Source organism: Ursus americanus, chromosome 19, assembly GCF_024610735.1.
Source record: "Ursus americanus isolate L20-20 chromosome 19, mUrsAme1.1.p, whole genome shotgun sequence".
In the NCBI taxonomy this organism is placed as follows: Eukaryota; Metazoa; Chordata; class Mammalia; order Carnivora; family Ursidae; genus Ursus; species Ursus americanus.
Window position 1 is genome coordinate 19,813,002 of NC_142145.1, and position 16,550 is coordinate 19,829,551.

General features: G+C 37.3%; 1 protein-coding gene across 3 annotated transcripts in view; it reads right to left on the reverse strand.

The window, feature by feature from the left end:
• Nucleotides 1-2,992: 2,992 nt before the first annotated feature.
• The window catches only part of DYNAP (uncharacterized), a 40,704-nt gene continuing 27,146 nt past the window's right edge, over nucleotides 2,993-16,550 (reverse strand). The window contains exons 1-4 of one of the 3 annotated variants that reach the window (XM_045790139.2): nucleotides 9,251-9,322; nucleotides 8,838-8,965; nucleotides 6,219-6,299; nucleotides 2,993-5,358 (exon numbers count right to left, since the gene is read on the reverse strand). In XM_045790139.2, the coding sequence (XP_045646095.1) occupies nucleotides 5,029-5,358; nucleotides 6,219-6,299; nucleotides 8,838-8,891 (465 nt within the window). In that variant the 5' untranslated portion in view covers nucleotides 8,892-8,965; nucleotides 9,251-9,322 and the 3' untranslated portion in view covers nucleotides 2,993-5,028. Of the gene's footprint in view, nucleotides 5,359-6,218; nucleotides 6,300-8,837; nucleotides 9,044-9,250; nucleotides 9,323-16,550 lie in introns of those variants that run through there. The other 2 variants (XM_087869788.1, XM_045790138.2) reach the window with 2 other exon arrangements.

A 16,550-nucleotide genomic window follows, 5' to 3' on the forward strand; every position in this document is an offset into this window, starting at 1 on the left:
CCCAACCTGTTCTAATTCTCTAATGGTGGCAGTAATCTTGTTATGCAGTTCAAGTATCTTGCATTGTTTTGTTAATTACCTTCCAGGGAATGACAGCTATATAGGTTCCCATTTTGCATGATTCATGATGATGGCTTTCACTGTTCGGGTAAACAACCTGAATTCATCTGTCCTTGTAGTTAGATCCAGATCGTATAAACCTCTCCACCCAAAATATACTCAGGAATGAGGGAAATATGCACTAGAAAACAGCAGGGAGGAAACCTGCCCATCTGTAGGTAAAGACTAATTTGTCTGACCTTGATAACCTCTCCCCCATAACTATTAACAGCTTCATTTTCTCCCCAAAATTTTGAGGGTTTTCCATAGATAAGTGTGTATCCAACTCCAGGATCTATCAGAGCCAGTACAGTCTGCCTGCCAGTGGGAGACCAATAAATGGTCAATTCAACATGGGTCCCCCCCCCCCCACACACACTAGAGGGCAACGTTAGCCTAACCCCTAGTCTCTTGGGGTAAGGGGTAAACATCCCGGAAATTCCTCCATTAGTGAAGGGGCACTTGGCAATGCACCTGGCTTTTCTGAGCCTTCCTTCAGGCGAGTGAACTGCTTTGCCAGATGTAGGGCTTTCCATAGGTTTAGCAAGACCAAGTTGGGTTTTCTATATTTTCTCTCTGGGTCCCAATAATACTAGATCTTGCCATAATTGTTGACGAGAGACTTTGATGGGCCCCCTTCCTGCCATTTTATTGTTGGCAGGATCCTTTGTTTCTCCCTATTTTTTAACCTTTCTGTTTCCCTCATGATGGATTCTTTCAGTTTCACGTAATTCAGCCACATGGCAGCTACTGTAGCAACGGGCTGATTATCCATAGGGGCAAGGACAGATTCTAAAATCCCTTCCCATACCCCAGGCTGACCGTAAGATACAGTCTTTCCTACAAAGGAAAATAATTCTTCACCTGGGCCTCCAAAATGCTGGGCATAAAGGGCATGTTTTACTCCCAGTTCACATAGCATTTCTTGTAGTTCTCCCACAAAGGTCCAGTGTAACAGGTGGGGGGACATCCCATTCATTAGGCCAGGTTAGATTAATGGTAGCAGTTATCCAATCAATCAAATTCGCTAAGCACCTCGATTCTCACCCATGCCTGCAGCATCTAATCCTTGTCACAAGGCAGGTTGAGCAGTCACCGAGGCCATTTTTGACATCTCAAACCCATTTAACATAATATCATTTCCCTAGGAGCCCACAGTTGTAACACACAAGCAGCTACCCTCTTGCCCTTTTGCTTAAAGCTGCTGGCTAGCCCCACTAATTCAGGAGCAGAATATTCCCTCATAGTCGTTTTCTCACTAGTGGGAACGACTCCATTATCTCCAGGCTCACACGTGGCCTGGGTCTTTGAATCAAAGGGTACACCCCATACGTCATTTTCCTCCTCCACGATAATGTCATCCTATGAGTCATTATCCCAGGGATCGTGTGCTTTGGGTCTCAATTCTCTTGAGCTAGAACACTTACTTCAGTGTGTGAATGTCTGTGCCCACACATCTTTGCCATCTTACACACCATAATTCCCAACCGTTCCTCTCGCTGTTGGATTCTTTTGGACATAATGTCCACATTAGAAGCACATGGGCTCCTATATCCTCTTCTAAAGCCATGCTTCTAAAGACACCCTCCCCTGGTTTTTTCCAACTCTCCTTACTAGTAACTGCATTTCCGTGGGGGCTCATATGCACAGATCAACAGCCAAGCTACCACCACATAGCTTGGTCAGTTCCCTTCTCCATTTCCTTTCCCTGCTGTTTCGGATACGCTATCTAACAATCCCTTGGGCTTTTTTTTTTTTTTTTTTTTGGCTGGGGGCGGGGGCATCTCTGTATTCCTGCACTGGTCTGAAACTCTCCAAGAACTTGACAAGTCCCTCCACATGGAGGTTGCTGGCCAACCTGGGATTTCTCCCACAAATAAAGGGCTTTCCCCTTCGCCCATGCTTGTTTTGTCTCCTGGCTGACTCGCCAATTCTTAGAAGGTGGAGGAGAGTCAGTAAAGCAAAGAGAAGGCACTTAGAGGCTGAAAAACGAAGCAAGCGTCTCTATACCATTTACACAGGGTTTTAGGGTAACTTACTGACAGCGGGGAATCCCACAGAGAATGATCCACAGCAGACGCAGAGATATTCCCCACCCAGTCCGGACCTTAATCCCCAGCTTTTATAGAGCAAGGGGTATGGTGGTGCAGCCACAGGGTAGTTACCTAAAGTGGCACCATCTGTATGCACCAGAGGATATCGACTAGTTATCTAAAGTGGAGCCCTCTGTGCGCTCAGGATCAGACCTCGCCTTCCCACATTCAGGTCAGGGTATACCTTAACCGCCTCCCGGCACGGAACACACACCTGCGGGGGTCACTGCGCAGGCGTGAACAAGACGGAGGTCCAAAGACGGAGTCCGCGTTCTCGGCTGTAGTTTCAAAAACTTTTGAAACTGCGCATGATCAGAGTGAGCGGCCTATCGTCATGGAGCTGGGCTACCTGCTACGGCAGATTTTCAGTATAGATAAACGAGCTGGAGGAGGAACAAACGCACAATACGACATTTTCCAATAAAGCCTCTAAAGAAGTTAATTACACTCTTATTTGGTGAAGTGTATTTGAAAACTTAACATTCAATCCTACATAAAGTTAATTTGCACTTAAGAATAAATGATAGACTCGCAAAAGTCTATGTAGCAGATATTTTAAATAGAGAAACTTCCTGACTAAAATATATTACTATCAATCAAGTACGGTGAATAAATTTTTGAAACAATAAATATTAGTGCTTATGTATGGTTTCAGTATTTGCTGAATAGATCATTAAAAGTGGGTGCTTACTGATTTCTGACTATGCACACTTAGTATTTTCACAGTACTTTGTAAAATTTTTGTTCAAGTGACGTATTTTAACTTGTGAAGATATTTTCCAAAACTCTGTTTACTATTTTAATATTTTATTAAGTCCTAAAAGTCTAAAACAAAACAGAGAATCCAAGGGCTCATTTACATCTCTATTTTACAAAGCACAGAAACCCAGTGATCTCAGATAACTCAATTACAATATCCTCCAACCCAATATTTAATGTAGGAAATTCATTGCTAAGATCCTCCTTAAACATAAAGTGGTATTACCATACCACATTCCCGTGTTACCAAACCACACTCTGTAGTATGTATAAAAGTAAAGGAAGTAAACAACAGCTCTTATTACAACATCTAGTTACTTAGCATGGCTTCTAGAACACAGAACTTTTTCTTTTTTAATTTTAATTAGCAGTAAGTTTGTTTTTGGTCTTTTTAAAAAAGCTTTTTTTACTTTTATACCACAAAGCAAAGTTTAAATTATATTAAGAATTACATTTGAACCTAGTGAATTTAGTCTTTCTTCTTCACTAGCATTTAAATAAAAACTACAATAGAAACGAATTGGTTAAAGATCATACAAGGGAAAATGCATGCACATTTACTCCCTTGTGTTTATTAAACTTATCTAGAACTTTATGACATTTCTTTTCTAAAATGTATGTAACAACTTTCATCGTTCTTAAGTTGTATTATCAAATGATACTTGTGGTATAAAAATTATTCTTCAAAGACTTAAATTTGTATATCTCTTCGTGTCTGAGAAATAAGACTAGCTGCCCATATATAACAATTTTGTAAGGAATGGCCATATTTCTGATCTTTCTTTTGTGGAGTCTAAGTATTCAGTAAGGCCTCAAAGTCTATTCTAATTTACATGGCCTATTATTGACTGCAGCAAAACAACCTAGAATTATATAGAACACAAAGCCTTTTGCTTTAGGAAAACAAAAAACAAAACAAACCAGAACAAGCTTTCAGAACTTCTAATGGTGTGCAAAAGACAATCCGAAGTTGGAGGCTGGATACCAAGGCTTTAGTGTCCACTCATAGGGCTGAGACTTTGGGTGGAAGCCTCCTTGTCTGAGATAGTCTTCCATTTTTGTAGAGTTTGGAGGTTGGGGGTGGAATGGGCAGGTTCATTTAACTCTAAATGTGTATGCTTTTAGTGAATATTAAACACTCAATATAAATATTGAACAAGTCTTGTGTTTCATAGCAAATTGCAAACAATGTGCCCTCAAAATTGTAGTACAAAAAACAAAACAATTTTAGAGTTCAAATTTTACAAGTAGTAGTTTTTATGGTATTTTGGATATTAAGAAAAATATTAACTGTGGAAAATAATGTTGACAATATCAGTGAAAAAAATGCAAATATATAAAATACATCATTTGTTACATTTCAAGTGCTTCTAAGTGTGCTTTTGATTTTAAATCTATTAAACCCCCTTCACCCTCTCATTTTCTATTTTAATTACCTCTACCTAAGTCCAACTTTTCACCCTTTTTCAACCCTTAGTTTTTCTCCAAAATCTTCCTCGATTATTTCTAACCTTACTAATCTCTTTTCTGAATTTCCCAATAAGAGAAATGTGCCTAGAATAACCAACAGTATTTAAAAACTCTTGCTCATTAACTACTTTAATTGAACATTTCCTTCTCCCTACTGGAATACAAATGCTGAAAATAGTGAAGTATATGAGATTGTAAAAGAAGCAATAATTAGATGGTAAATACTGGCTTAAGAACCAACAGGCAGGGAGCGAAGTACAGCGGGATCCACCCGGCAGCCTCTTCCTCAGTTGAAACCCCCACTTGTGAAGAATGAAGTTGGTTGTATAGGAGGGATGATAAGGAAGCTCTGGGCCCCAGCCTGAATGAATCAATCAGGCTCAGTTGAAAAAAAAATTTTTTTCCCAATCATTTGAATATTGGAGGGCCCAAGACTGAGTCATTACAATATGGGAATACAGCAAATGACTGGGGCAAGAAGGGCAAGCTCTCATGAAGCCAAATGCTTTGCAACCTCTTGGCAGGGAGGAGAGGACTCCTCCTAGACATGCCTTCTCCAGGGTGAGGGTGTTGATCTGGCTGGAGGAGAGCTAAGGGCTCAAAGCTGTCATTTTTGATCTTCGATGATAACTTCATGCTCCAATGTTATTGTTTTAGTTGTCTCCACGGAGGATGGAGACACCTTGGCAGAGGAGCTTTGGTTGGGCACAGAGGTGGGAGATCCAGGCGGGGCTGATGAGGCAGGAGATGGGGTAGAACCAGGGATGCAGGTGACGTGATTCGACTTTCCGTCTGCGTGAATGATGATAGTGGTACTGTTGGTGGCCTTGCCAAAGTGGACAAAATATAAGACCAGAACAACAAGCGTTGTGGCAATTAGACAGGCCAAAAGACACACCAGAAATGTTTTCCAGAGTGACCACGGTTTTGCTGTAACCTGCAATGAATTATGAAAAGTGAATATTTCAGCCAACGACACAGTAGTGACTTTGGTAACTGATTTCAATTAGAATAAAGTTATCATTTTTCATTACTCCAAATGCTATAATTTAAAGTACAATATATCAGCTATCTCTTTCTTTTTCTCTCTCTCTCTTTCACACACACAGACATACACACACACACACACACACACACACCCCTTGTCCACAAGTCCATGAGGACAAAATGTTCCCTCTGACTCACCCCTTTGTACTGAAGCAATAAGGCATCATTTCAAATGCAAACAGATTGCCTCTGGAATACATTACTGTTATTATCAGCTACTAACATCGCAATATAAATTAAATTATCTAGTTAATCCTCAAGGCTAGGAAAATTATGAAAACGCATATCAAAACATTTAGATTGGTTATCTCTGAGTGATGGAAAATTGCAGGTGTTCTTTTGTTCATTGTTATCTCCTATTTTCATATTACATATTGAAATTTTATAATTAGAAAAATATTTTTTAAATAAATTTTTCTCTCTTAAACATACATAAGAGGACTTTCATTGAGCTCGGAAAGACCTCAAAATACAAAACGTATTAGCTCTGGTATGAGGTAGGGTCTTCAAGGAATAGAATGAAGCTCTGAAAAACTGTTGGGGGCCATGGGTCCCAGGTGTCACCAGGAGCTTGTGGACTGGCAGCATGGGAGAAGGGCAGAGTAGCCAAAGGACGTGGGGCCAGTGAAGGGTTAAAGGACATGAGACACCTGCAGAGAGTCTGTAGGGCAGGGCCTGCTTGTCCCATTTCACCAGTGTTCCACCTGACTGGTAAAGACTCCCCACCTCCCCCCAGACCCCAAAACTTACCCACGGAGGCTGGAGGGTCACAGTGGGCAATCTACAACCACAGTGGGTTCCTTCATTCGAACAGTATGGATTTCTGGGCAACTGCAGAGAAAGAATTTTTAAATAAATAAATAAACAAATAAGTCCTATTGTTAAAGGTGAAGAGAGTTTTAACTGGGAACATGAACAAATGAAGCACATATAAATGATGTGAATCCAACATATATTAAATGAAAAACCAACCAAGTTCTAGGAGAATCCGAAACTCTAATAAATGGTATAAGGATATGAATTGTACAAATACATTATTCACATCAAATGATCCATGAAGAAAAATAAAATGATTGATTCAATAGATGCCCAAGGACCATTTTATCAAATTTCAGCATTCGGTCTTGACAAAAGCAGACAAGCAATACAAATCTCAAAGAACTACAAATAAAATCGTAATTCCCAAACGTGACAAGGAATGTTTACCTCAAAACAATGACTAACATCCTATTTAACAGTGAAACATCAGGCACATTCCTTTAAAGTCAGAAGTGAAGAACGTCCCCTCACACCAATATTAGGTAGTGTTTTTCTAGAAGTTCTCATCAGTATGTGTGAACAATGGAAAGGTGAAGATAAAGTTAACATTTTTTTCTACATCATATGACTGTTTACAAACAGGATCCCAAAGAATCAACTGTACAATCTTTCAAAAGGAATAAGAACTCATTAAATTGGCTGATTATAAAATTATGAAAAACATATGTAACAGCACTTGTGGGTGCGTGTGTGTGCATGTATTAGCAAATGCTATTCATAGTAATAAAGCAAAATAAAACAGCTAAGCATATCAAATGCTACAGGACTTATATAAAGAAACCCACAGAACTTTACAGAGGAACAAAAAGACAACTTGGATAGATGTCCTCTTATGAAAAAACTTCAGCAGGATAAGCTCTTAATTCTCTGAATTTTAATTAATATCTTTATGGGATTTTTGGAGGAAAAACTTAGGTAAATTGACAAAAAATTTCACTTGGCAAAATAAAGCAATTATAAGAATAAAATTAGATTGGATGGGAGAGGGGACAGGAAGCAAAATATTACCAGTGATTCTTTTCTGGGAGGGATCATGAGTGATTTTTTCTTTTTTCTTTGTTATTGTCTATATTTTCCAATGCTCTAAAATGAACAAATAAACTCACAGTAATTGTTAAAAAAAAAATTCTACCTGTTGTTTTGGGGGATCTAAGAAGTTATAGACTGTCAGATTACAAAAAAAAAAAAGGTGGGGGGGGGAGGGGGAGTCCAAACATTCCTTTTCATGGTTTCGGAAGTCAGTTTCACTATTTGGGTTTTTTTGTTTGTTTGCTTGGGTTTTTTAGTTACATTATCTAATATTTGACTTAATGGAATAAATTGCATAGATTTTGGCATGTGGGGAAATAACACACTCTAATTTATAATGAAAAGGAGAAGGAAATAAAATGACGTATATATGATATTAAAGCAATGACATTTTGTAACTTCCCTTAAATATGAGTCATCCTATAAATTAAGTTTATGACGGTCTAGTTGTTGAATCCCAAAACTGATCATAAATCTAAACTTCAAGTGGCAAAACGATTCTTTTATCAAATCCTATCTTCCTATTGATTTCTTCTGATTCGTCTCTTGGTTCTACAACCTCAGGTTGATTTAAAATTTATTCTTCCCTATTATGAACATAGTAGTAAAGGTTTCTGAAAAGTAGTTTCTTATAATGAGATTATAGGGGCGCCTGAGTGACTCAGTCCGTTAAGCTTTTGCCTTTAGCTCAGATCATGATCCCAGAATCCTGGGATTGAGCCCCACATCGGGCTCCCTGCTTAGTGGGGGGTCTGCTTCTCCTGCTCGTGATCTCTCTCTCTCTCTCTCTCTCTCTCTCTCTCTCTCGCACTTGCTCACTTTCTGAAATAAATAAATAAAATCTTCAACAAAAAATGAGATTATGTGAGAAATCTGAGTTCTATTTCTGACTCTGCCACTAGCTAAGTGGACTCTTAATATTTCAATTCCCTCATGTGTAAAATGAAGAGATTTGTTTGAATGAGGAATGAGACCCCATATATGTTCAAGAAATACAATTTTTATATTAGAGTATATACTAGAGTAACACATTTTCAACATAAGTCTCCCCATGTGATATTTTCCATAAATTACTACTTTAGATACATACAAATAGGTCAATGAGAATAAATATTTTCATTGAATCAAAATATATAATAATAAATAATAATATAAATAAACAATAGAAAATAAGCATAAATAAATAATGATATATAATATTAATGTGTGCTATAAACATCTTAAATAATTTACTAAAAATTTTGCCTACAGGTACCTTAGATATAAATGTCAAAATTCAGGCAAAATATCAAAATTTAGAGAAAAGTCTAATGCACAATTCCCAAATGATATGAAAAGCAGTATCTGGTGTATTAAATAACCCCCCTCAACACTTGTGATTACTGGTAATAACGTCTCAGATTCCATTCATCCTGTAATAGCAAAATCAGAAAAATGCAACCTAACTTTCTTGAAGTAGTACACGTTAAATGTTGAAAGCAAGACTGAGACAGGAAAGCCACTAAAAGCCTTGGTACTCACCAGCTCTACTGCACTTTGCTCAATATCCACAGCATGAGGCTGTTCGCCATGCATTCTGAGGGTGTGGTATCTCAAATGCAACTCCAGAGATGTCTGTACTCACTCCGTGGATGAGAAGTCGGAAAATCCTGGATTTATGTTAAATTAATAACTGTATTTATTCAATCTGGGTTATGCAAAACAATAGTCATCTATTCCCTACCCCCCCCCCCAAATTTCCAAATTCAATCCCAAAATACACGATCTATGCTTGCTGGGGAAAAACAAACAGAAAAATTTGCTCCCTTCAAAAAAAACAAGATGCAGAAAGTTGTCTCAGTTGTAAGAATGACTCCAGGATTCTGAGCAGATACAAACCCTTGCCCTCCTTATCTCACATAATTCATTTAAATCACAAAAACTTGATTTCTCACGGGTTAGGAATTTAGTTTCTGTTTCTTAAACCCACAAAGCCACTCCTTGATTATGAACATTGCAGAATATTCTGTAGCTAGGCAGAGGGATTATGGTAATGACTAATTTCAAAACTTTCCAGAAATAGAATAATGTTGAGAAAACAGGGTCATGATAGATGTAGGTGAATGGTGAATAAAATCTATGGTGCTGTTGAAGTCAGTGGCAATACTGAGATGGACAAGGGAAATAAAAACTTACTAAAATGGTTTTAGCCAAAAATAAAGACAAAAATAGGAAATAAGTATACTTCATTAGCTCTTGACTATATGACTCAAGGCTTAGCCAAGGTAAACCTGATCTGCTTCTATGTAAATTAGTGTTGCTTTAGGCTATGGAACGATGTCACCACTTCTCATGAATCCCAATCTTTTTGATGAGCAAGAACTAGAAAAGAGACAACGTCTTTGGTACTTTTCCGTTTGTCCCAAGGAAAAGTTCGCATGTTACAGCACGCGCAACTGAAGAGCTGTTTTACATCGTTGTGAGAATTAATGCTCCCTGGGCCTTTCACAATGTGGCCTGCAGTATGGAATGGAGAAAAAATGACTTTAAAGATCCTTTTTAGTTACACATTTCCTGTAAGCCCACCACTCCCAGCAGGAAGGCTAATGACATGAATTTCCAAAATATTAATAAATTTACACACATCCTAATTCAAAAGCAGACATGTCTTCTTATTGTGTGATAAGTAGATTCATGGAAAAAAAATGTATGCAACTAATTCCAAACCTCTGGACTTCTCATTCAGCAAATGTTAAATGACTAATAATTAAATTTATTTTGCATTTGTTTTGTATAAGTAACTGTTTCAGAGTTTTGTATGTTAGCAACACATATTCAGAAAACTAAAAACTTAAAGAGATAGTTAAAGAACATTTTCAAGTATCTAGAAATAAATCTACTAATAGAGGTGTACTACTTTTAAATAGAAAAAAATTATGAAATTTTAATGAGTAAATCATTAATGAAGTCCTAAATAAATATAGGCCTGGCAGCAACATAAATTGGTAAGACAACTTGAAAAGCATCTGATATTATCTAATAAATTTGAAGACATTCCTATACTATATGATCTAATAATTCTACCCCAGTATGTTCCCAGAGGACACACACACACACACACACACACACACACACACACACACACACACGAATGTTTATAGTAGCATTATTTATCAATTTTTTGAAAATGCCCCAAATTCACATCAATAGCAGAATAGGTAAGTAAGTTGTGATATATTTGTACAATAAAATACTTTCACCAATGAAAATGAATAAACTATTACTAAATACAGCAAATCTATGATTCTGACAAATATAATGTAGTGGGAAAAATAACAGAGACATTAAATTGTCTTGTTTAGGGATACATTCATAAGGGATAGATCCATTTTTTAAAAAGCAAAGAAATGATTAACATAAAACTCATAATAGTGGTTACCTCTCAGGGAAAGGAGAAAAGCAGAATTGGGACTGGATACAATGTGGAGGGACTTGAGAGGAGCTGGAAGTGTCCTTTTTTGACCTGAGTGTGATAACACAGGTGTTCGGCTTATAAATATTCACCACACATGACCATTTCTTTAGGTATGATGTAAGTTAAAAGTAAGTGTTTACTGAGATATATTGGCGGGCTCTAATAAAATTCATATCATACGTTATTTTGATTTTTTTCGATACCCTCTCTTTCCTCTGTATTCAAAGCCATTCTCTGACAAGTAACGTGGAAACGCCATTGGCATTTTAGCTAGGCTTGATGCACTGAAATCTCCCGTTTCAAGGCTTGATGGCACAGTCAGAAGTAAACCGTAAAATAAACTAGTTGCTGTACCTGTGGCCTGATTTAAAAAAAAAAAAAAAAACAGTTGCTTTAAGATAGATAAGGTTGAGGTTTGCGTAATGATGGTGCCCTCTTTCAACACCAGCCTGAACAACTTCTGGTCCTGGGGTTTAGTGCCTCACTTCAGGAAAGGAGCTCAGGCCACTGAACTTTGGTGCCTCTCAGCAGGGAACAAGATCGCCCCTGGGGCGCCCCGTTCTTCGTGTTAATCATCGTGCACCCCTGAGCCCATGCGCCGCCTCTGCTTCGTTTGTTCGCTGGCTCTGCAAGTATATTAGTTATTATCAATCCTCAGGCTTGAAACTAAACCTCCAGTTTTATGGTCTGGTCTAAGCATTCATGACCCAAGCCATTTTGTCCTATCCTTTAAGTGTGATCTCCACCTTGACCACCAAAGATTGAAATAGTACTCCCCAGAGAAAGGAGCGAGAGCCTAGGGCTCTTCGCTCTTCCCAACTGAAAGCTGCTTAATCAGCCAAGGTCACGAAGCACAAGACCATAGCAGCCAACCTGCATCTGGGTTTCTGCGACACTTCTTGGGCTTCCTTTGCTTTATCCACGAAGGAAAAAGGAGAGGCAATTGTTCAATATCCTTAGAAGAACCGAATAGATTGTTTCTGGGTTTCGTTGTAAATATGAAAAGTTGATTCATATGTCAGTGCTAATTGGCATTTGTGCTTCTTCTTGGCTCTGAAGATCAGAGAGAAACCAAAAAAAAAGGAAGATCAATTTCCGATTCTCTCCCATGGCTATGGAATCCCCAAAAGGAAAATGTAGAATTTTGAGAAAGTTATCTCGAAGCTCAGTACAGTAGGAAAAAAAAAATTAGTAGACCAAAATAATAGAAGTTAAAACACCCTAAAATAAATGGTTTTGGTTTTTTTCTTAAGATTTTACTTATTTATTTGAGAGGGCGCAAAACAGGGGGAGGGGCAGAGAGGGGAGGGGAGAAGCAGACTCCCCACTGAGCAAGGAGCCTGACACAGGGCTCAATCCCAGGACCTGGAGATCATGACCTGAGCAGAAGGCAGACGCTAAACCAGCTGAGCCACCCAGGCACCTCATAAAAGAAGTTTTATGATACATATATGTATATACTAAAATATATATATACTATGTATATGTATATACGTGTGTGTATATATATATATACTATGTATATGTATATACGTGTGTGTGTGTGTGTATATATATATATATACACTAAAATGTTAACAATTACATATAAACATATATTAACTATTTATTATATATAAATATATATACAAAATATACGGATCAGTGTTCATATATACTAAAATATACAAAATTCAATGCTTCTTCGTGAAAACATTTTTCTCTAATAAAAGCAAACACTTATGTGTCCAGGACTACGATAGGTACATAAAGTACTTTAACCTTCAAAAATGCCCTGTGAAAGAGTATTATGTCTAGATTACAGATGAGGAAGCCAACCCTCAAGGAGTTTAAGAAACGTCCTTCAAGTTGCAAAACCAATAGCTGCGGCAGAGCGGAAATTCAACCCCGAATCTGTCAAAAACCCACGTAGAACCAGAAAATCGATTCTTCAGATGGAAATCGAATAAACAAATCCCTTAGTAGACGAATAGTCTGATGTAAGTAAGATATGAAGTAACATACATGAATTGCACTCACTTATGATTTTTTGGATTTCTTTTGTACTTCACTTTTAGAACAATGTTCTATGACCATTTAAAAAAAAAACAAAACAAGCATCCACACAGACTAGATTCATCCTTCCATTATAAATCCATTAACTTTAGTCTCCATTACTCACTGCCCTCAATCTACTATCTTGCTTCTCTTTTTTTCCATTAGTTTATGAAACATCTGACTTCATATATGTTTTTCCAATTAGAAAAGTAATATAAATATAAATATTTATAAATAAAAATAATATAAATATAAAAGTAATATAAATATACATAAATATAATTTAAATATAAATATATTTATAATATAAAGCATAAAATAAATATATAAAGAAATATAAATATAAATATACATTTTGAAGATAGTTCCGAAAATTAGAAAATAATTGTTTATCCACTATTGAAATGTGATGGATTCCATACAGACTTTTTTCAATGCATATCTAAAGATACTTATTCCTTTTCGTTTGGTTTTGTGTGTTTTATTGGTCACATAACAGTCTATTACATGAAAGTAAGAGTTGACTTAACCACGTTTCCATTGCTGAAGTATTTAGATTGTTTCTCTCTTATTGGTTCAACATGATATTCAATTTTGAAAAACAGTTTTTTCAAAATTTTTGATTTTTTTTTAGGTTGCAATCTAGAAGTGGAATTAATTAGATCAGAACTCAATTAATATTGTCAACTTGTTGAAGAAAATTGTACCAGATGACATGTCACTAACAATGTCACAAGATGGGGGCATCCAGATGGCTCAGTCAGTTAAGCATCCAACTCTTGATTTCAGCTCAGGTCATGGTCTCAGGGTCTTGGGATCGAGCCCCAGATCCGGCTCCATGCTCACTACAGGAGCTCTGCTTGGGATTTCTCTCCCTCTCCCTCTGCTCCTCCCCCTGTTCGTGTTCTCTATCTCTCTCTAAAATAAATCAGTGATATCTTAAAAAAAAAAAAGTCACAAGATGGCCCTATTCACTACATTCTCCTTGCTTGACCATTTCCTCAGTCTTGGCTAATCAGGTCAGAAAAAAAAGTGTGTGTGTGTGTGTGTGTGTATGTGTGTTGACATTTCCTTTGTTTCATAACTCTAAAATTAAAGATATTAATAACAATTTCCATATTATTCAGTGTTCATATTTGTAAAGCATTAATATTTATATATTCATGTGTGTTTATTCATGTTCATATTTATGTCTATTCATATTCATGTTTCAGGCAATTCAAATATTATGGTTCAGTACTCTTTTTTTCTAGTGAACATTCTATGTATTGAGATACCAATGACTTTTTTACCCCATGTGTTGCAAATATTTTCCAGCACTTTACTTTTCCGATTTTTCCTTTAAGAATGATTTCTTTGAAATGGCACAAATGACACTTTGCATTGTCTGTCTTACAGAATGTGGTCAAGGTGTGTTTTTTATATCACAGTGTCTATTTACAAGAATCCTCAGAGACTTGCTTGATTGGTTTTAGAAGCAAAAACTGTTGTATTACTCCTGGAAAACTGTTCTTTTTCATCTTATAAACCCATCTGTAAGTGTCCAGTTTTCCCTTCTCCCTTTCTTTGTAGGCGTATGTCCAACCATTGAGGAATGAAATAGCAGGGGCTTGATTTGATCAAATCAAATGAAAGAATGGAAGGAAGGGAGAAAATACTTAAATAAAGTTATGAGAAATCAAAGTAGACAGATAATCAAAGGAACCCAAGTATACAGACATCTTGTGTTTTTTCCTCAGCGGAATTTCAACATTAACTTATTACAGATTTATTACCAAATAATAATTATGAACTTCAATTTTCAAAGCTCTGAAGTATAAACAGTAAGTACTGAAGAGGATATTCTTTTTAAATGCCATGTCCACAGACTTCTAAGCTCTTCCTTTTACCACCATGGTTTTACAAATAACCATTTCTGCACAGTTAAGGCTTTGTAGAATATTTGGACCCTTTGTTTTAATTAGAAGTTAGACACAATGGGGGCACCTGGGTGGCACAGTCGTTAAGTGTCTGCCTTCGGCTCAGGGGGTGATCCCAGTGTTCTGGGGTCAAGCCCCACATAGGGCTCCTCCGCTAGGAGCCTGCTTCTTCCTCTCCCAATTCCCCTGCTTGTGTTCCCTCTCTCACTGGCTGTCTCTGTCAAATAAATAAATAAAATCTTTAAAAAAAAAAAAAAGAAGAAGAAGAAGAAGTTAGACACAATGAAAACGTCTTTGTAGGCTTTGTCCCAAATTGCCTTTTGTCAAACAGGGCAAGTCTGTTGTTCAGAATGTCCATAAACATATAATCTAGGCATACTCTTGCACTATGTCTTCTGAGATTACTGTTTCCTTTTTTCCTTCTCTTAAGAAACCAAATCAATGGGGCGCCTGGGTGGCTCAGTCGTTAAGCATCTGCCTTCGGCTCAGGGCGTGATCCCGGCGTTATGGGATCGAGTCCCGCATCGGGCTCCTCTGCTGGGAGCCTGCATCTTCCTCTCCCACTCCCCCTGCTTGTGTTCCCTCTCTCGCTGGCTGTCTCTCTCTCTGTCAAATAAATAAATAAAATCTTTAAAAAAAAAAAAAAAGAAACAAAATCAAGCCTCAAACAAGAAAAAAAAATGATTTCTTTGACTTATAAAAGTTTTTAAAACTTAGGAAGCTAAGCTAATTATGTCTGACTTTTATATTTTGATTTCAACAAGTAATTCTTTATTACATTTAAATTCCATTTTCCCCAGATATTTAACCAGTTGTCCCAGAACATTTATTGTATGACATTTCTTTCCCTTCCAATTTATGATACATGAATTTTTCCATTGGAGATGATTTTGCTCAAGTTCTTATAAATGATTTAGCCTAATTACAAACAAATTTAATTATTTTTCAAGAGCTCAGGACAATGAAATGTTGTTTGTTGGACATTCTGGCTACCACATAAAGGTATACATATTTTGCCAAATATTTTTTTTAAAGATTTTATTTATTTATTGGACAGAGATAGACAGCCAGCGAGAGCGGGAACACAAGCAGGGGGAGTGGGAGAGGAAGAAGCAGGCTCATAGCGGAGGAGCCTGATGTGGGGCTCGATCCCATAATGCCGGGATCATGCCCTGAGCCGAAGGCAAATCCTTAACCACTGTGCCACCCAGGCGCCCCATATTTTGCCAAATATGACTTGAACATCCAAACTTTTATCCTTTATTTGAGCTTTAGGAAATTGGTTTACATATGTTATAGCTTAGAGGCGTATTAATAATTGGTTCCATCAGGTGACATCCTGCTCTCTCTGTTCCATAATCATTTTCTTGATTCTCAATGACTAGCATGGACACTTGACATTGGGCAGGTGTCCATTCTCTTGACATCATCTTTTCCTGAAAACATTCCCTCCCTTCAATTACCTTCTGTATTTCTGCATTTTTTAAAGATTTATTTATTTATTTGAGAGAGAAGAGCATGTGCACACGAGCAGGGGGAGGACCAAAGGAAGAGAGAGAGAATCCTTAAGCAGACTCCCTACTGAGCACGGAGCCTGATGGGGGCTCAATCTCAGGACCCTGAGATCATGACCTAAGCCAAAACCAAGAGTCAGATGTTTAATTGACTGAGGCACCCAGGCGACCCTGTATTTCTGCATTTTTATTCTGTGACTCTTAATTCTCTCTCCACAGATATGATTGTCCCAAGTTAGCTCTACTATAAGACTGAGCACAAACTATTGTAATTAAATATATTATAACATCAGTTCCTCAAGGGTGGAGG